The sequence below is a fragment of the Sylvia atricapilla genome, chromosome 15, assembly GCF_009819655.1.
Source record: "Sylvia atricapilla isolate bSylAtr1 chromosome 15, bSylAtr1.pri, whole genome shotgun sequence".
Lineage (NCBI taxonomy): Eukaryota > Metazoa > Chordata > Aves > Passeriformes > Sylviidae > Sylvia > Sylvia atricapilla.
Genome location: NC_089154.1, coordinates 7435711 through 7457129, shown reverse-complemented (window position 1 = coordinate 7457129; position 21419 = coordinate 7435711). Strand labels below are relative to the sequence as shown.

The window sequence follows — 21419 nt, the reverse complement described above, 5'->3', positions numbered from 1 at the left end:
ATTGATTCCCTGGGCACACAAAACAAGCAGAGGAGATGGAAAGGGATGGCACAGGACAACAAGCGTTATGGCACTGCCCCAGGGCTCCTACAGCTGCTCCATGGCCAGCAGCTCCCCATCTTCCTGATCCTGGGCTGTGTGAGGGAAGTCAAGAGAATCCCTTCCCCAAGGTCAGACACAGAGCAGCCTGTGCATGGAGTGTGTCTGCACGGGATGGGTGGAAGGATGGACAGGGAACAAAGGCATCAGTGGGCAGTGGCAGCCCAGAAGCAATAAAAGAACAAATAGCAGAAGATTAAACCCATTCTGTAGTCAGGTCCAGCCGGACCACGCTGAGCCACGAGGAAAGGTTCAGTGCTGCTCCAGCCTGCCACAATTTAATTGATTTGATTTAAATCCTTTGAAGAAGAAGTGGATAAGGAATAATGAGGCAAACAGGATTGTAATGCAAATGAAAGAGATGAAAGATGGCTTCGGGGAGACGCTCTTGAAGGTCAGCGCCCAATGCAGAGCAGCTCCTGGTCACTCAGTCCAACATTAATGAGGCTGTGTTCCCCGGGATGCTTTGATGGATGGAAGGATGGATCAGGAGGCAAGCACCGGGATGTCTGGCCTTTAATCCCCTCGCTCCGGGCGGATCATCCTTCACAGCCGCGGGGAGGGTTTTACCTGGCTGTCACAGGGACTCTGCTCCTGCTGCCCGTGTCACGCTGGGTAAGCAGACTTCCTAATCGGGTTTTTCCAGATACTCCAATGGAGGCTCGAACTTCAGAATTAATTAACTTCACTATCAAAAGCTGAGTCATTTGTCACAATGGTTTTGTCATTAGCTCCCATAATTAAGGCAAGTGTCACAAAACCAAATGTTTCACTTACACAAGCCAGGAGAGGCAAAGCTCAGGAGTGTTTCCAACATGCTGGGAACGGGCACCTCAGTGAGCCTGGGGAGGGGTTCAACCAGGCACCCCAAATCCCTGGGCTGGGCTGGGGGCCCTTCCTGGCATGGCTGGAAGTGGTGGAACAACCAGGGGCTGGGGCTCAGGGGGGACACCCCCAGGGCTGCCCAGCCCGGAGGAGATGCCAGGGTGTGCCAGCAGTGCCAGGGCTGGCTGAGCCGGGCAGTTTTCCCACTCCCAGGAGAATTGAGGCGTTCCTGCTGACCACCAGCCACACGGGGTGGGAGGGATGAGGATATTTTGCTGCAAGTTTATCTAATATTCCCAGAGACAGGAGAAGCCTTTCCCAACCCCGTTCCACACGGGCACTTCTAGCAAAGCAGAATTCCTGGATGGAGGAGGGAAGGGATGTGGCAGGCAGCTCTGCAGAGCCTGAGCACACACTGCTGGTGCCGGGAGCCCCCACAGCCCCCGGGGCACCTGCAGGCGCTGGGGGATCCCGCAGGGTCCCGACCCCCGCGGCCGCTGGCCCTGCCCAGCACTCACCAGCGCAGCCACCTCCTGCCCACAGCCCTGCCCGGCTCCAGAGACTGCAGCTGGTGCTCCGGGGCGCTGGGCAGAGCCTCTCCGGCAGCTTTAGGTAACTCGTTAGCCAGCAGTGAACTGAGGATGCAAAGAACGTGCCCCCTCCGTCCCCTCCCCACCGTGCATGTGCACCTTTCAGCCCAGCTGCATCGCCCAGATCCGTCCTCTCTGGGACCTGCACTGGGGCAGCTCCATTCACTATCATCTCCACCTATGCAGCTTTTTGACCAAACCCCTGAAACGTCCCAGCATTTCCTGCCGTGCCAGGAGTCGGTGGGACCCCCCACCCAGGACCCCCCACACCCAGCCCCTGGCTCGTTCCCAGAGTCCCGTGGGCAAAAGGAAGCCAAGCTCTCAGGGTTTCTTTAAAATTAAATATTTTATTTTCTCGTACATGCAGCAAATCGAATCAAGAGTATATGCCCATCTAAAAGGAGGTCTTCATGAGAACTGTTTGACAACACAGAGCAGGTAGTCTAGGATGTAGAAAAGTCATCAAATACTTGCAGGTGAAATCAAAATCACAAACACAAACTGTTCAACAATAAACATTTTCTCTTTTTTTTATTATTTTTTCTTTTTTTTTTTTCTCCCTCCTTGTTTTAATTGCCACTTTGAATGTGATCAGAAATAAACAGCTTGGGTGACACTTCCATGCATGGAGCCAGAGGCGTGTGGTCGGCAGCCTCATCTGCTCCTGCCACAGCAGAGCAGCCACAGCACCGGGCAGTGTGAGCAGGTTGCACCCTGCAGGTGCAATCCCAGCCCTTGGGAACAGCAGGATCCTTGTGTCCTGTGCTCAGATCTCTTTGGTTCCTCCCTGGGGTTACAGCTCTGGGCTCACAACCATCAGAGCACAGCGACTGCCCTGCACCCACTCATCTCCCATCTGTCTGCATGGGCTGGCCACTGCACAACCCCCCCTTTATTCAATGGATTAAATGGATCCATCGCTCCTTTGGTGATGGGTCTCCTCACAAGAAGGCTGCTCAGAGCCCCAGCCAGGGGACACAGGCACAGCAGCAGCTGCAGCCCCCAGCCAGGAATGAGTGGAGTCACACTGGGAGCAGAGCAGGGTCTGGAGCTGCCCCAGACCAGCCAAGGGGTCAGCACAGCCCCAGGGGGAACTGTCTGATCCACACTGTCCCAGCTGAGAGCCTGAACACACTTACCTGTAGCACTGGGAGGTAATCCAGCCTGGGACAGTCAGGATGTGCCATCCTGTGCGTGTCCTGCCCTCCTCAGCCCCTCCTCAGGGCTCTGTGTCCCCCTCTGCCACAGGGGACCCCACTGCCAGTCCCACTGAATCCAGAGGGGACACCAGACATGAGGATCACTCCCCCTGCATCCCCAGCAGCTCCAGGTGAGCTCCAGGTATGGATTCCTTGGGCTTTCTCCACACATCTGTGGAGCCCCTGGGGACTGGGGACCAGCGCTCTCCTGAGGCTCTCAGCTCTGAGCATCCTCCCGAAGCTCTGTTTTCCCCATCGAGCAGTGAAGATTAAATCATCAAATGACAGCAAACGGTGACTCAACCCCTGTCACTCTGCCCTTCCTTGGAGGAGTCCACACAGATCTGAGTGTCTGTGCAGGGCCAGGCACATCCCACTGCACGTTCCTCCACAGAAGAAACAGGTCATCTGGAAATAAGTCTTGGAACAAGAGTTTGGCAAGCAGCAGAATGGACAGTGTCAGGAATACTCAAGGTATGAGTCCTGGGAAGAGGACCTGGCATTTGCCAAGCTTGCCCAGGAGCGTGGATCTCAGTCCCAAACCTGCCTCCAAAGCTGCCTGGTGCCACATCCCAGCATCCCTGCAGGTCCCCTCCAAGGCCACCTGGTTTGCTCAGCGTCCAGCAGCGCCTGCTCCATGCACAAGTGTCACCCCAACACAGACACAGAAGTTCCAAACAGAAAAGGTGTGACTGCCCCCGCAGCAGCTCCTGCAGTGTGCCCACGGCCCCGGGGTGCCCCTCAGCCCCGGAGACCTTCCAGCAGCATCCTGCACAGACCTGGGAGCACCTCCAGAGCCAAAGGTACAGAAATTAAAAAACATTCACCACTGAAGTAATACTAATTCTGCAGCAACAGGTTTGAAGGTCACGGTAACATGCTCTGAGGTCAGCTGTGGTCTGCAGAGGATGGAGCCATGTCTTCGGGACGTGCCGGGCTCAGGGCAGCCCCCACCAGCCCCCCGAGCCCTGGGCCTCCCCTGCTGCAGGGCCCCTCGTACATCCCCTCCTGGATCTGGCACAATTTGCAGTTTTTCTGGGTTTGGTTTGGGTTCCTCCAGCCCAGGGCGGGACCCGAGGCCACGGGCTCAGCTGTCACCCCAGCAGGCACAGGACAGTGCCCGTGGCTGGGTGACAGGGAGGGGACTCTCATCGGGCCCCCAGCACTGGGACAGCGCCTTAGCTGCTGGCAGCCTTTAGTTCTCAAGGAATCATTGAAAGAAGAAAATAATTTCCAAAGGTAGAGTTTCGTGTTTATAAAAGATCTACAAACTAGAATTTCCTCGATAGAATTCCTTATGATTGATAAAATCCCACCCATTTCCCTGGGGCCTGGAGGAATGGCTGCATCCAGCAGAGCCAGTGCTGGCTCAGAAAACTCACCCGGGGTTCTGCAAACCAGCCAGACTGGGCTGTGACGGGAGCGGGGCGACACGAACTGGGCAGATGCTCACCTGGGGCTCAGCCTCTGTGAACCCACCAATCAGCCAGGGTCACTGCCCAGCCACCGAGGGCAGTGCCTGCCTGCCTCTGCCCTTCCTGCCTGCTCCTGTCCTCCTCTGACTGCTCCTGCCCCCTCCTGCCTGCTTCTGCCCCCTCCTGCCCCTCCTGCCCTCCTCTGCCTGCTCCTGTCCTCCTCTGCCTGCTCCTGCCCCCTCCTGACTGCTCCTGCCCCCTCCTGACTGCTCCTGCCCATCTCTGCCTGTTCCTGCTCTCCTCTGCCTGTTCCTGCCCATCTCTACCTGCTCCTGCCCTCCTTTCCCTGTACCTGCCCCCTCCTGACTGCTCCTGCCCATCCCTACTTGCTCCTGCCCTCCTTTCTCTGTTCCTGCCCATCTCTACCTGTTCCTGCCCTTCTTTCCCTGTTCCTGCCCTCCTCTGCCTGCTCCTGCCCCCTCCTGACTGCTCCTGCCCATCTCTGCCTGCTCCTGCCCTCCCTTCCCCGTTCCTGCCCTTACCTGTTCACCCCCTGTTCATCTCCTTCCTGTCCCTGCTCCCTCCCGCCTGCCCCTGCCCTCCCGCACGCCACGGCTCTGCCTCACAAACGGCTGCTGGAATTGTCTCTTCTCATTCAGAAGTTTTGGTTTTTAAATGATGCAGAAGGTCCTGGATTACTGACTAAAACCCCCAGGAATTTGGTGGAAATCGGGGAAATCAAGATGTCTGTGAAATCCATGGGTTTGGAGCCTGGAAGAGAATAGCAGAGGGTGGAAAGTAGAAAAGTTTCCGTTATAAATAGCCCTCAGTGCAGCCCTTTGGTCTTGGGCGTGTTTTCAGTTGGTAAATTGTAAACCAAGAATATAAATGTGTTTTGTTTTGGTAGAATATTAATATCCTTTACAGAGCTGTTACATCTCGACAGTGTCTGTGAAAGATTTATGCGAGTGCTGACAGAGCGTATCAAAACTGCAAACTGTTCCAGATGTTACAAAACCCCCCCACCTTTCACTTAGAAAAAGGGTTTGCTCTGATTTACAAGAACTGGCATGGGAGTGGTTCGGCGGGGAAGGCGGGTGGTGGGGGACGCTCCGGAGAGCCGGGCTGACCCTACGGACAATGCATTGGAAAAGAGAGGTCTAGAAGCAGATTTTTTTCCACACTGATCAAATATATCCATGTCTTGAACAAAAGGCTCCTCTAAGACAAGCTCACACTCATCGCAAGCTTCAGCACAACGCTTTAAGCGATCAACCATGCTTAGCATTCCACAGCAACGCTTTGCGAGCAGCTGGGTCACTGGGATCTCAGCGTCCCGCTGCGAAAATTACAGAGACCGTAGCAATTTGGTATATTTCTGTTTAAAAACTCTATTAGTCACCACCAACTACAGTTCCTAGAAGTATCACTGACCGGTAACTGGCACCCCGGACACCTCCGGCTAGGGAAACCAAGCTAGCGAGTGGCACGGACACGGAGAGGCTCCGAGGAGAAGCGGTCGGCGTGTTTGGCGGGAGGGGATGTGTTGTGTGTCTGCACTGCTAATCCCGGAAGACTAGTGTCGTATGTACAGGGCCACCTGGCGTGGGACAGCGAGGGCAGGGCTGCGCCGCGACTACACGTTAATGACAAACTCGGGGTTGGTGTAGGAGAATCCAGCAAACTCGTTCTGGTCCAAGTTCATGATGAAGAGTTTGTCCGTGGGCGTGAGCTCCACCGGCTGCCGGGTGAACTCTTTGTCGAAGTTGGAAGTGTCGCGTTTGTCTTTCTGTTAAACGGAAAGCACAGAGTTAAACCGGGGAAGGAGCGAGGGGGTGACAGCACCCGAGGGTGGTGGCAGCACCCAGGGGAGCCGCGCTGGCCCATCGCTCCACAGCCGGGCAGGAACTCACGGCCCTGTAGAACAGAAGCAGCCCCGCGCCGGCAGCAAGAAGAGGAGAACAGCAGCTTAACACAGCTGAAACACACGGGCAGGACACAGAGGGACAGGTGAGAGCCGGGGGTGGTCGCTGGTCGCTGCGGGAGAGAGCACGGAGCAGTTCTCAGCATGCAGAGCCCTCCCTGCAACCAGAGACCGGCACTGCACTGGGGGAAGGAGCCTGGAGGAAGCAACATGCCTCGAAATGGCAGCAACAGTCACTACCATGTCAAAATTTGCACAAAATAATCAGCTGTAAGAGCTCTTTCTGCTTTAAGCTGGATTTTTGAATGATGCCGTGATATGGTGTTGACCAGCACTGGTTCATTGATGGAGGATGTGATTTGCTCCAGGGTTGTACAGAGAAAACACACAGCACTTCAAAACCTCTGAGAAGGAAAATTCCACATATGCAACATTTTCTCCTCGCAATTTCTTAAGAGGAACAACTTTACAGCTACACCCAAGCCAAAAAAGGGAAAAAAAAGGACGTTAGTGTCAGGATTAGAGCTGGGAACCTGCTATCAGCACTGCGGAGCCAGGCTGGGAGTGCGTGGGCTGCTCCTCTAAACCCTGCACATCAGAGAGATCCTGGCTCGGGGCTGTCCTGCTGTGGGAGGTGACAGAGCCACGGCTGGAGGGGTGACTGAGCACTGAGGGTACAGCACAAGCACCCCAGGTCCTTCATCCACAGCGACAGCACTGCAGGGACATTGGCAGCTGGGACTTGGCTCTGCTCTGCCTCGTTACTAAAGCCAACAGGGGCAAAAGGCTTCTCCACCCCGCCTTCCATGGCCCCATCCAGGAGAGACCCCAACTCCCTGCTGCAGGTGACCTTCCCTTGCCGTGACACAGGTAGGACCTTGTCACAAATGTAATGCCTTGCAGAAACCTGTATTTGTTTTCCACTTTTCCCAGATTTTGCCTTTGAAGTGTGGCCCTACCACGCCAGGTCCTCGCTGTGCTCTGCTGCACCACGATTTCCAACCCTGGATTAATCTGCCAGCTTGAACTGAGGAAAGTGACTGTGGGGGTCCTGCAGGTGCTGCACCCCACCCTGTGGCTGCTCTCCCACTGCTGTCCTGCTGAAGGACCTGACAGAAGAGATGCAGTGTCCTCCCTGCAGTCCCTCTTGGCCCAGTGGGACACTGGGGTGCCTTCATGCCTCAAGCAGGAGCATGGCCAGGACGCGGAGCCAGGTGTTGCTGCCAGCCTGGACAGGCCAGGAGCACCACACCACAGCTGGACTGAGCCCTGGGAGATGGGCCAGCAGTGCATCAGGACCTCTGGGGATGCTTGGAGATTCCACTTGCCACAACAGACATCCCATCAGGATGGCTTTAGCCTTGAGGAGGAAGATCAGGAAAAGCCAAGGATGATGGAGAAGAGGCGAGGCGGGAAGAAAACCAGGTCTGGATGGAACTCAAGGATCCAAGAGAGAAAAGGTAGGAGAAGAGCCAGGATAACGCTGTGCTGTCAGGCCTTGAGCACGGTGATGCCCTGGAGGGCACTGGAGGCTGCCAGCCTGTCCCTGAGCACCAGGGTCCCTCTGGGGCTCCTCTCCAGCACAGGGAAGGAAGAAGACGTGGATTTGAGGGCACAGAACAGGAGCAGGGAAGGGCAGGCAAGGTGAAGGGGTCAGCTTCAGGTGCAGAGTTCTGCAGGCAAAGGGTGAAGCAGTCAGAATGTGAGGACAAGCCCACCTCGATGGCAGCAGGGTCCCCCAGGGACGAGGGCCGGGTGGTCCCTGGCAGAGCGGCCGTGGCTGGGCTCGGGTCTCTCTGTGAGAAGTGGCCCCAGGCTCCTGGAGGGGTCTGAGCTGACCATGGGGTTCCTGAAGGCCACATCCATCCAAATCAACGTGTCTTACCAAGCCAGGAGCTTCTCCTGAGCAGGAATGCTGTGGGATGCTGCAAAGGGGAATGACACATCCACATGTGACGGGTGCAAGTCACCACCGAGGTTCCCAGCCCTTGGGAGGGCACAGCCTGGGAGCCCTGGAGTGGGAAAAACCTCCTGCTGCTGCTTTTTGGCAGGAGAAAGCTCTGGGAGAGGCTGCGATGGGCCCTGGAGGGGGCTCAGGGCAGCCCACTCCCCTGCACTGCCCTCGCCAGCAGCCCCCCACTCCTCGGGGCCTTGGCTGGAAGCTGAGCACAGCAAGGCATGGGCTGCTGGTGTCTTACCTTGAGTTTGGTGGCAATTTGGGCTCCGTCAAGATGATGAACAGTCAGGGAGCAGGCAGGGAACGGCTGTGTGGGTCTCACGGAGAGAGGGGAGTGCAGGGGACACTCAGGGCTTAAAGCGCCTGGCAATGGGCCAGTTGACTCTGGGAAGTGACGAGGAGCACAGTGAGGAGCGCAGCGGGATGGCGCGGCGGTGACACGGTGTGGTGGTGTCACAGTGTGGTGGTGGTACAGCGTGGTGGTGTCACAATACGGTGGTGGCAGAGCGTGGTGGTGTCACAGTACGGTGGTGGCACAGCGTGGTGGTGACACAGCACGGTGGTGGCACGGCGTGGCGGTCACACAGCGTGGCAGTGGCACGGCGTGGCAGACAGCCCGTGGCACTGTGCTCCGGGTTTGGCCCCGAGCAGCATTCCTGCCTGGCCACAGGGACGGGGATCCTCCCCGAGCGCTGCCGAGGAGCCGCTCCCGTGCCGAGCTCCGGGGCTGCGGCGTGGGGGAGGACGCCTCGGGGGGACCAGCTCCTGCCGGTGCCCGGCACCTCTCAGAACAACCTTGCAGAACTTGGCAGACGCGGATTCCCAAAGGCAGGAGCGAGGTTAAGAGGAACCTGTAATCCCTCTTTAGCTGAAAGTGCCAATCGCTTCTCACAGGCGCTCCTGGGAGGGCGGGCAGGGCTGGAAGCAAGGATGGATGGATGAGTCACCGGCGCTCGCTGCCTGGCCGGCCTCTGCAGTCTCCGCGAGTGCGAGGCGATGCCGCAGTTCTGCTCCAGGCGCCGTGAGACATCCCCGAGCGGCAGCGCTCCGCCAGCCCGCGCTGGTCCTCACCTCGGACCGTCCTTCCTGCCGGGGTCATCCGCACGAACTCCATCCCTGGCCCTGCTGGAGCGGCCCAGGGCAGCGTGCGCTGCTGCAGGAGGCTGCGGGCAATCGCTCCCTTCTGGATGATGCTTCCAGTACATCCCACCTCGGAGTTTTGGGACAAAGGCAGAGGAAGAACGAGCCGCGGCTCCACCGCCGTCACTGAGCCAACATCCCCCAGCGGCCGGGGCGGCTTCCAGCCCCGGCTATTGGAAGGAATCACCTCGCTGAACTGCAGAAACTCATTATTGCTAAACACATGCAGGTTTCTGGGGGCGTGTTTTCTCACCTTTTATTTTATAATCAGTATCAGAAACAAAAAAAAAAAAAAAATTGGCACATTACAAATCAAGCAGATTGATACAGTGACAGCCCACGAACATCTGCAAGGGTAAAAAAGGAAGCAGCGTGATTGTTGTCCTTTCAAGAGAAATTCACCCTTCCTGAAATGTTTCCTTTGACGCCAGAAACAAAACTCGGGCCATTTAAATACCTAGAGGCAATTTTTAAGGATAGAAGTATCTTTTGAAACAAGTTTCTTTACACGCTTCCTATCAGAATTCACAATACTGGTCAGAGTTAAATATCTCCCGTTTGGGTCAATACCATTTTTGACACATTTAAAGCGCAGGTAACAAACTCCATCAATGGCTTTGGCATTTGAAAAGAAGAAAAAGCTTCACTACGGAAGGGATGTTGGTGGTGTTTACCAGGGTGACCACGGATTCAAAAGCAACACTTCCAAATTTCCCATTTTCCGTTTCCCGCTGGTTGTTTGCTTTGATTTTAAAAAATGCTACTTAGGAACTGCACAATCAGGAGAAATATGCCAACAGCAGCTCTGCCTTCTCGAATAACTTATCCCACTGCTGGCACCCAGTGCTGGGAATAACCCAGCCCATCTGTGCGGGGAAGGGGAGCTGTGGTGGGGCTGGACACAGCAGGACACAGCCAAAAAGGGATCCAGAACCAGCATCTTGGCTCTCCAGAACTTTTGGGAAGAGAGAGAGAGAGGGGAATGGTTTCATTAAAAACACTTACTTGCCACTAAGGCCAAGAAGGCTAAATATTAAAATTTCATGATTATATTAAAACACTAGAAAAAGGAAAGAGCAGGAATTAAAGCACATGATGAAGGGATTTCTCCCAGTTGTCACCGTGTTTCTGTTTTCATTCTGTCACCCACTGAGCTGCTCCCATTTTCTACAAACAAAATGTTACAAAAGCCCATTTGCAGCATTTCTTGCACATCAGTCCCCTCCAGTGACATCCCAAATAACAAGGAAGACACTTGAAATATGGTCACTCCAGTAACGAGCTAAACAAAACCCATGGATGCAAGTTTTGCGATGGAATGTGTCACCACAACAGCGGCTGGAACCGGATGACAGATGCAGGGATGAGATCTGCACAGCGACTTAGCTCTTGGCTTGAGGCTTAAAAAACTCAGAGTTAACAAAGGAAAATCCTTCGAATTCTGACTGGTCAATGTTCCCGACGACTTCCTGGTCGGGAGGTGTTAGCACGGGCGGATGGCGAGTGAAAAACCGGTCGAAGTTTTCCGCATTGCGTCCGCACTATGAGAGGGGAGAAAAGAACCGTGGTGGGTGGGGCAGGAAGCGTGGGATGAGGCTGCACCACCCCGGGAGAAGGTGCCAAACACACTTGGTAAGTCGGGAAGGCGTGGCATGGCATGGCATGGCACAGCCAGGGCCTGGCAAAGCCTGGCTGTGCCATGGGAAGTGGCTGCAGCAGGAATGAGATGGGCTCTGATGACTCGGGGTGGCTCCTGCCCACACACACACACACACCTGGTACCTGCCCCCAGGGCAGTGCCCACCTGGGCATCCCCCCTTCCCCAGAGCACGAGGTTTCCATCATCCTGCCCTCCTCTGCACTGCTCAGAGGTTTCCTCCTGCTCCAGGGGAGGATCCAGCCCTGGCAGTGTCCAAGGCCAAGTTGGACACGGCTTAGAGCACCCTGGGACAGAGGAAGGTGTCCCTGCCATGGCAGGGGTGGCACTTTAAGGTCCCTTCCAACCCAAACCCCTTCTGTGATCCCACGGTTCTGATTCCCAGGGCTGTCCCTTCCCTACAGCCCATCAGACCACGATGGTCCACGGCCTCACAGTCCCAAATGGTGCCAAACACCTGATTTCATTTTCTCAGCAATCCAAACAAGAGTCCTGTAGCTTCCCAGGCTGCAAACCCCGATTTAATGGAATAACCAACAGCAGTATCTGGGATCAGCTGGGTGCCTGGTCACTGCACAGCCACAGACCAACCTTCATCCCTGCCTGTCACCCACATGTCACACCCCCACGACTGCTCCAAGGGCTGGCCACCATCCCTCCTGTCACACACACAGCCAGCGCTCTCCAGGCTCAGTTTTCTCAGAGGAGCTGCTCAGGCAGCACCTCCCAGTCCCTCAGGCCTCTTTCCCACTGCCCCAGGGAGAGAGAACACACTCCAAGTGCTGCCACGTCTTTTCCTGGGCATTTAACTTTCATTTGTTAAGTAAACAGATTTGCATTTTTAATAAACCTCAGACTAAATATAATAAAATATTAATGACAAATACATGCAGAAGTCAATGTTTCCCAGTTCCTTCCTCCACTCTGAGGTTTAAGGGAAGACAACACGAATATCCATCAGCCTCTGATGGCCTGTTCCTTTGGCAGCTCTTGTATTCCTTATAGCATCCAGCGAGACACTTGCTCTCCTCAAACCTCTAAACAAAGCTCAAGGGGCAATGTTTGAGCTGATTTAACTCCAGCTCCTCCAGCGTGGGCACCATGGTAGCCTGGCTTTGGTAAGGCCACATCTTCACATTTCTAGTCTGGCTTGCTTAAGCTTCTGCTCCCAAAGGCATCTCCTGCCCATGCCCTGAGCTCAGCCGAGGCTGGATCCAGCCCTGCTCCCCGGCTCCTCTGTCCCTCTCCCGGGCGGGGCAGCCCCGGCTCCGGGCAGCTCCGGGCAGGTTCTGGGCAGGCTCCGGACAATCTCCGGGCAATCCCCGGGCAGCTCCGGGCAGGTTCTGAGCAGGCTCCGGACAATCTCCGGGCAATCCCCGGGCAGGTTCTGGGCAGGCTCCGGACAAGCTCCGGACAATCTCCGGGCAATCCCCGGGCAGTCCCCGGGCAGGTTCTGGGCAGGCTCCGGACAATCTCCGGGCAGTCCCCGGGCAGGTTCTGGGCAGGCTCCGGACAATCTCCGGGCAATCCCCGGGCAGTCCCCGGGCAGGCTCCGGACAATCTCCGGGCAGTCCCCGGGCAGCTCCGGGCAGGCTCCGGCCGCCGCTGACCCGCAGGAGCCGGGGCTGCTCTCCCTGCACTGTAGCGGCTACTCCGCACCACCAGGCACCAGCCTGAGGACCGGGCAGGAGGATGTTTGAGATGTCTCACAAGCCTCATCCTCAAGTCATGGCATTAATATCAAAGCAGCAATTAAACTCTGCAAATGGGAGCTGCCAGTTGCACAGAGCCCCGGAGCCAAGGGCAGGGCAGGAGGAGCCGGGCTGGGAGCTCAGGGCCACCGGGATGGCACAGCCCGGGAACAGGATCCCTGCAGGAACATCCCTGGCAGGGCTCACCTGCCCACCCCAGCAGCTCCCAGGACACCCCCAGAGCCTCCCAGGGCCCCCTGTCCCTCTGTCATTCCCTGTTTGCTTCAGGAGCCCTGGGTGCAGACAGGCAGGGCAGCCCACGTGCAGTGTCTGACAGCGCTGCCTTGCCTTCTGGCTACAAAGAAATGTGCTGTCTTAGGAAAAAAAAATAAAATAAAAATAAAAAAATCAAACCAGCAACCCCCTCAGAAAGATGGGAAAATTAATCCTGATGAGAGGCTGCCAGTTATTAGAATAGGAAGCACAAATATATTTTAATATGAATATTGGCAAGCAAGAATTTCTCACTATCATGCAATGAGGTAAGAATATGTGGATGGCAAATTTTGAAAAGTTACATCTATCTATGGCATTTCCTGCCCTGCTGTGTGGAATTTATGGACATTCTGTTTGGATTCAGATAAAATGGATGGGTAAAATCAATACTTTAAAGTCGAAAACTGCCTTTGAGTTTATAGAAGACACATCCCAGCCCAACCCTGAGGCTGGAGGAGGTGAGTTCCAGGCTCCAGGATCCTCCCTGGATGAGGGACAGCAGGGAGGCTCCTGCTGCTCCAGGCAGCAAATGGTCATTGTCTGCATCAGCACCTTCTTTACAGCTTCCCAAATTTAAGTTCCTGGTTAATGGACACACACGCCATGTGAATTTTTACATGTATCTAAAGCCATCTTCTGAAAAATTGTCCTCATTTTAGTCTGATATTAATGTACGGGCATCACTCTGTCCTGACTGGAGAAAGGGGGAGGGTGGGAATTTATCTGACATAAATCCTGGTGTGTCCTGTCTAATATTTATAGCCAGCACAGAATGGCTTTTCTCCCTGAGCTGCAGAAATAAACCTGTCAGCTCCAAAGATGGCCTTGTATTTAATCACTTCCCTGCTTGATTTCGAATAGAGACAAAAGGCACAATAAAATATTTTCCATTGATCCCTGGGATGCAATCAAGGACCATAAGAAATCAAGGCTGCTGCTGCCACCCACCTTTGTTCCCAATGCCAAGAGGAGGTGCTGGACACCCCCGATTTCCCAGGGTTTTGTCCCAAGCCAGTGCCACAATCACAGTCCCACCCTGCAGGCATCTCCTGAGCAAGTCTGACCTTCCTGGTGCTGCTCTGGGCCAGGGAATTGGCTACTTGAACCCTGGGGGGGATCAGGGCTCTTCTGGCAATGGCATTTAGGGGCATTTGGAAACTTGGGGCCACACTGAGGGTCCCTGTGCTGGTCAGAGGGGACAGTGGTGCCTTTCACTCGTGTCTGGCATCCAGTTTGGGGTGCTCCAGCACATCCCTTTATCCCTGCTGCTGCCAAAGGGAGCATCCACTGCAAGGGCTCCTGGTGTGGGACCATCTCTCTCCTAAGGAAAAAGCCACATTTCCATTTCCTAATGCACTGAAAACTGAGGCTGAATAGTCTGGGAAACCCCAGGGAAAGTCTTTACAGGGCCCTGGGTCTCCCAGAGCAAATCCTGACTGGATTAGCAGAGATGTTCAACCTCAGCACAATCACCTGCCCAATGTCAGCCCTTCAATCCTTAAATCCCATCTAATTAGGAAATTACTTATGCAAACATTAGAACCCACCTTGAACAGGCTGAACTAAGGCTACAACCCCCCTGTGCAGGGAACTGGTGTTCTTACACATCCAGGTCTGTAAGTGGCATTTCAATATTAATTAACTCCAAGCAGTTAGAGGGAAATTAATTTATGCAATTAAAAATTATTAGATTAAAAGCCATTTTTTAACCCCCCCATGCTGTTGTGAATAATCCTGGGCTCTGCCGTGTGATTTCAGTGCTTTCAAAATGAGACTTTTCAAATCACTAGGCTTTATGTAAAGTAAAGGAGTAATTAGATACCAAAAACAATAATTATCTCAACGAGAGACAGGGAGAGCAGGGAAGTGTAAATACACTCCCAGGGTAACTGCAGACCCAGGAAAGGAATTGTTATGCACCAGCCAGAGCAGGGAGCAGCCAAGCAGAGCCCCACGTCAGAAGCACCAAAGACAACCCAGCCCCTGATCTGTCTTGTTCCTGACTCTGTGATAAAGGTTAATCAAGCACAAAGCAACACAGGAGCTCCTGGGAATTCACTCCCAGCTCCGGGCACGGAGCAGCCCAGCCAGGCACAGGCTGCAGCCTCCACTCGCTGTTGGTGGGAAATGCTGGAGGTTTTGGGAGGAGGCAGACACTGAGAACCCTCCCCAGCCCCTCCTGCACCTCCCTGTGCCCCCAGCCCGAACTGCAGAGGGACTACAGAATCACAGAAATGGGATTTGTGGGATCTGTGGGAGCTGCAAGAGCAAAGGTGGCTCTGTGGGGACTGGGAGGGTGAGGAGCTGAGCCAGGAGTCAGATCGAACACGAGCTGATGATGCCTCTGATAAGGTAAATGAGGCTGAAGACAAATGGGATGGGGCTCTGCTCCCCTTGGCTGGTGTTACAGGGCTGAGCAGGGACTGGAGAGGGAGAGGGCTAGGGAAGGTGGGGCTGATTCCCAGCCATCATTTGCATCCTTTTCCTTATTTTGAAGCTCTGGATACTGACAGTTCCTGCAGCCTGACCTTTAGAGATGCTAACTACAAAAAAAAAAAAAAAAAAAAAAAAAAAAAAAAAAAAAAAAAAAAAAAAAAAAAAAAAAAAGAGAAAATAGACTAAAGCCAAGGTGAAGAGCCAGGCCAGCACCAACCCCCTGTGCAGCAGCACTTGGCCCTGGTGTGGCACCTGAAGGTCACAAGCATTTGCCCACATGTCCCTTTTTCACCCTCCAAATGCTCCGTGCAGTGTCCAAGCCCTGTTCCCATCCCTGCTGCTCTGCTTGGCACCAAAGAAACTGCTTTTTCCAGCACAGAGGCACTGCTGGAGAAATATCAGCTATCAGCAGGTACCTGAGTTGTCTTAATCCTCCCTAAATCCCAAATCAGCTGCTGTTAATCTCCCTGTCCTATCAAACAGGGAATTTTCCGGGCGCCAGCCACCAGCTTAGAGTCCCCCTCCCCAGGGCCGGTGCCACAGGGATTTTTAGAGAAAGGAGGCATTTTAAACACGACAAGATTTGCACATTTTAAAGCAGCAGAGCAGTAAGAAAGTGCTGTTAATGGAATTCAGTTGTTTTTCACTGCAAAGCACCAAACACCAATGTTCTGCCCCTGCCCAGGGCAGGCAGTGACACTGGGGACCTGCTCAGGGAGAGAGAGATGGGTGGAGGGGAGGCAGCAGCAGCAGCTTCATTGGAAAATGGACACAGAGGTGGGAAATGGCAGAAGCTATGGATTAAAGAGACAGGGACTTCTGCAGAATAACCCAGGGTGTCCCTACAGTGAATCCAGGTATGGACCAGGATCCCTCTGCTGCTGGAGCTCACGAATCCCCCTTGTACCTCAGCATCTCTGGCACAAAGGTGCACCCCCAGACAACAACTCATGGGGCACACAAACAGCCCCAAACACTTTCTCACTGTTGTACTTCGATATCAAACTCACAGTTTTCCCAGCAATGCTGTTCCTACATGGTCCAGTGCCCTGAAGATTCCCTTCCCTCCCAGGGAAAGGCAAGTAGGCAGCAGGCCAGCAGCCCCAAACGCAGGCAGGGCAGCACCAGCAGCCCCTCCGAGCCAGGATCCCTGCCCCATCCCTGCCTGAGGGGCTGTGGAGGCTCCTGCCCAGCCACCACAGGAGGGTTTATTCCAGTTTGATCAGCCAGGAAAGGAGCTGTAGGAGGGAAAAACCTGCTGGAGCAGAGAGGCACAGAGACAAAGAGCAGAGCTAAAGGCACCAAGCACCCTCCAGCAAAGGAACTCCCACTCCACGCTGTCCCTGAAAGCAGAGTTTTTCCAAGCACCAAAGGGGGGCCCTCAAACGAACGAGGTGTCTGTAAAGCAGAGGAAAAGCAGATGTGCAGAAGGCTGTTATGGGAGGTGGAACAGGGAGGCTGCAGTTGGAGCATTCCTGCACTCTGAGCTGTGATCTAGGAGGGTGGATTAAGGAAAATCCCCACCCTGATCACAGACATCAGCCATGAGACCACACTCAGTGTGGGTTCTGTTCTCTGTGAAGGACTTGGAACAGCACAGAGAGACTGGACACTGCTGTGCCCCTGCCAGCCCCACCAGTGACAAAGAGAAACAGAGAAATCCTGGGAGGGACATCCCTGTTCCCGAGTGTACATAAGGGCAGGGACAGCACAGGGACAACAGGGGGTCGTGCAGAGTTTGGGGACACAGAGCAGCCCCAGCACCACGGACAGGGAGACCCGTGTTGGGGTTCAGGCTGCACCCCTGCACTGGTGTCACACAGACAGATGTCACTGCAAACACAGCTGGACAAGGAGCACTCAAGCATTCCTGTCTTTTTTGACAAACAGCTTCCAATTGCTGCTGCCTCCACCTCGGTTTGCTCATCCCCCCAGGCTGCACTCCCAGCACATCTCTGCAGCAGAGCCAGGCAGGGCTGAGCAGGGGCAGCCGGGGTCCCCCCACCACAGAGCCGGGGTCCAGCCTCCTTCCACCCCGCAGAGAAACTGCACTGAAATCCTGCTCCACTGGCCACCCAGGCAGAGGGAGCTGAGCTGGGTGTTGGAATAAAGTTGGGATTAAAGAAAAGAAAGACCTGGTCAGCTTGGGATAAACGGAGAAAAAACCCAACAGACCCGGGATGACAGAACAGACAGGGAACACAAAGGGGTCCAGGAGCTGAATGTGTGGCGCTTCCACCCCTGCAAGCCAGAGCTGGGACCAGGCATCACAGGCTTCTCCTGCCCCAGGAGAGCTGTGGCATGGGCCACATCCCAGGGAACATGATCTTCTAAGGGGACAGAGAAGTGGCACCTCCAGGATAAACAGCACCCACCGAGGGTGGGAGAGGTCCCAGAGATTCCCTGGTAGTGGGACAGTGGGGGACCCGGCAGTGCCACAGTGGGGGGACCCAGCAGTGGGACAGTGGGGACCCAGCAGTGGGACAGTGGGGACCCAGCAGTGGGACAGTGGGGGGACACAGCAGTGGGACAATGGGGGGACCCAGCAGTGGGACAATGGGGACCCAGCAGTGGGACATTGGGGACCCAGCAGTGGGACAGTGGGGACCCAGCAGTGGGACAGTGGGGGGACCCAGCAGCGGGACAGTGGGCACCCAGCACACTTACAGCCTTTGGCTTGAAGGGGGGCTGGATCTCCTTGCGCTCCAGCTTGTCCCAGTCGATGTAGCGGAAGAAGGCGTGCTCCTTGATGTCCCGCTCCCCCTCGGGGCCGCAGCCCAGGCGCTTTGCAGGGTGCTTGGTCATCAGCTGGGGACAGCAGGGAGCAAACAGTCACTGCCTGTCCCACTGCTCCCCAAATGGCCCCTCTGAGAAGGCCCCAGGGAGCTGTTTCCCAGCTGGACATGCCAGGACATCGGGGTGCCATCTCCTCCAGAGGCCCTTGGGGCTCCAAGGAGAGGACACTGAGGAAGAAGCTGGAATGACTCAGGGACAGGGAAGGTTGACAGTGGCTTATGAGAGCAGACTGTGCAGATGGCACCGGTGGGATAAGCACATCCCCTTTCCCTCTGGGAATGACACTGGTTTGCCAAGGAACAACTCCAGGGTGCTGGCAGGGCTCCCTCAGCACCTGGCTGCAGCAGGGGAGCTGCCCAGCGGTCCCTTTGCTTGGCACAAACTTCTCAGCATCTGCAGAGTTAACTCTGGAACCCAGTGCCCCTTTAAGATGGAATCTGCCCTCCAAAGCTTTCATCAGCCCTGGAAGCAGAACCCCCTCACCTCTGGAGCTGTGGCAGCACAGACACGAGGTAGATCTCTAATGAGAGAGTCAATTTGGAGGAAAAAGAGCACAAACAGTCCATTAATGTTGTTTATCATCTAAACTTCTCCTCTTCACTGGCTCAATAAGAGAAAGGGGCCCCAGGAACTATGGGCAGCTGTACAACATTAATATCCTGGGGCAGGGTTTGAGCCGTGTTCAGAGATGAGATGGAGATTCCAGAGATTCACGAGACATTGATAAGGATGGAGAAAATGAGCTTTGTACTTGCAACAAAAGCACTGCTTTATTAAAAGCAGGGCAGTCCATCCTGATGCCAGGGCTCTGCAGCAAGCCTGACCCTGTGTCCCAGGGCTGGGGGTCTGTGAGTGCCCCTGGGAGGGACAGGAGGTGCCAGTGCTCTGTCTGGGGAGCTGAGACACCTCCCACCCACTGCCTGGACACAGGGCAGCCCTGCCACCCCCATGGCACACAACAAACTTGCTCAGGAAAGCCAACCTTTAACAGCTGCAATAGGGCTCTGAAAGCAAGGAAAATCCTGGGAAAAAAACCCCAAAACTAAAACCCTGAAAAGACAAAAAAACTCCAACAAATACAAGGTGAGAGCAGAGCCACCAACTGCTCTGTGAGCAAACAGCTCTACATCCCAGGCCTCCAGCTGTGATGGCATCTGCAGCTGCAAGAGTGATGGAGAGAGGCTTCTGTGAGGCAGCATCTCCCTGGAAAGCCCATCCACAAACAGCGAGGGCCTGGCAGGCTCTGCAGGCTGGGCCAGGGATTTTCCAGCCTCTGCTCAGGGCCAGGATGTGACTGGCATCAGCATCAGCCTTGCACAGCCCGTCCTCAAGCAGGGAGCCAGGCTGGAGCCAAGCTGGAGGGCCAGCGAGGAAGGGGCCAGAGGCCAGCAAAAACAAAAGTAAGAATATTTCTCCAGCTCGCTTTTTGTTAGTAATTGAGTTTCCCTTGGCACTGCAGCACACAGCCCTTTATAAAATAAAAGCCCAACAAGGAATCTCAGGAGCCTGGGAAGGTGGCAGCGGTGTCCTGACCTCGTGAACAGGTGTGGCAGCAGCACGGACTGCAGCTCTGGAGGGCTTTCCTCAGGCAGCAGCACCGGGGGAAACCTCCTCTCAAAACACCTGAAAATACTCCCAAAATACCACAGAAAACATTCCACGCCTTTGCTATCAGGCAGAGATTAGGAGGGAGCTGATAGCCACAGACCATCTGCTCTGCTCAGGCACCACCAATCCCCTCCCATGGGGTGGGAAAGGCCAGTGCAGGATCCCGGCTCCTGGAACCAGCTCAGGAGATGCACCCTGAGCCCCTGCACATGGGCACAGCTCTGGGATCAGAAACAAACCCCGCTGACAGCAGAGCAGGGCACTGCTCCATCTGACCTGTTAACTGCTGCTCACTGGCCAGTCCCCCCAGCCTGGGGAATGCTCCAGGTTACTGCCCAGCCAAGGATCCCTGATTAACCCCTGGCTCTGGGCTCTGCTGGGGCCCAGCCTTTCAGGAGCAAGCATGTTCCATCTCCCAGAAATGCAGCAGGAAGTGGGGACTGGCACCAGCACACTGGAGTGAAGCTGTGGGGGAACAACAACATGGGTTTGGAGAGGGTGGTGGTGAAATCCCAAACCCCTCACAGGTGAGGGCAGAGGTTTCTCCAGTTGTGGGTTTGTGCCCTGCTGGCAGCCCTGCCACACCCAACCCCAACAGCTCAGTGCAGCTCATCAGGACCTATTTCACTGTATTCCAGGGGAAAACGAAAACACTTAGTTCCCAGCTTACTAAGAAGTTCTGAAATCCCACACAGAGTTTTAATTAAACTTTCTGGTGCAGCAGTTTGGTGGTGGCAAAAAATGCCACGAGGTTTTGAAACAACAACAGAGGGAACCACCACTCTGCTACAAAAAAAAAAAAAAAAAAAAAAAAAAAAAAAAAAAAAAAAAAATCACAGGAATTTATGGAGAACCAGCCCTCCCCTGCCTGCCCAAATATCCTCCCATGCAGCCTCTCATCTCCAGAGTGAGGAGAGCCATGGCAGCTACACCCAGCAGAGGCTGCAGCCGCAGTCCCTGCTCGCTGATTTACAGCACCCACGTTGTGCCTGATGCAGCAGCAAACAAAGCCAGCCCTGAGCCTGGGCCCTGCTCCAGCCTCTGCTGCCCCGGGGCCGCGGGATGCTCAGCAGCACTGAGTGTCCCCCATCCCCCTGCCTGACCAGGAACACGCTGGATTTTCCCTTTACATCCCAAATAACACAGCAAGAGGATGGAAGATGGTGACAGCCTCGGTGGGACTGCCCCTCCAAACACCTGCCTGCTTTCTGAATTAAGGACTTGATTTTCCTGTGTCCTGCCGACGGTGGCAGGGCAGCACCTTCTCCCTGTGCCCCACTCCAGGTGGGAACACCTGCAGCAGCTTTTCCCCATGGGACAAGTGACTATTCCTCTTTAACACCAGCTGAGAATCCTGGCAACGCCAGGAAGAGGCTCTGAAATGCCGCAGTGGGAGCGGTGAGCGCAGGATGTGTCATTTGTAGATAGAAACACTATTTTGAGAGCGAGAACATTCAGATATTTTCAATATTAACTATTATAAGCAAACATTTCTTAAATTCCTACACAAACACTTATTTATAGCGAGGTGTGGCACTGAGGGGTGAGTGAGGCTCAGTCCCAAGCACACAGAATAACATTAGGACCTGGCCAGCCTTTATCCATCACATCCCAAATTAACTCAGGCTGTAATTAAGTCAGGCCTAGGCCCAGTCCATGGAGAGCCCAGCTTGGGATGCTGGGCAAGGCAGAGCTTCACTGCAAATTAAGAGACAGGATAATGAAAATGCTGCCCTGACCTCCTGGAGACACCATCGGAGCTTCAGGTTGTCCAGAAGGGCAACTTCTCACAGCTAAGTGAAAGGA

The 21419-nt window shown here is 54.8% G+C and overlaps 1 protein-coding gene across 2 annotated transcripts in view; it reads right to left on the bottom strand.

Moving 5' to 3' along the window:
• Positions 1-4791: 4791 nt before the first annotated feature.
• Positions 4792-21419, bottom strand: part of PRKCB (protein kinase C beta) — a 90918-nt gene continuing 74290 nt past the window's right edge. The window contains exons 16-17 of one of the 2 annotated variants that reach the window (XM_066329946.1): positions 17877-18017; positions 4792-5917 (exon numbers count right to left, since the gene is read on the bottom strand). In XM_066329946.1, the coding sequence (XP_066186043.1) occupies positions 5765-5917; positions 17877-18017 (294 nt within the window). In that variant the 3' untranslated portion in view covers positions 4792-5764. Of the gene's footprint in view, positions 5918-9388; positions 10691-17876; positions 18018-21419 lie in introns of those variants that run through there. The other variant, XM_066329945.1, reaches the window with a different exon arrangement.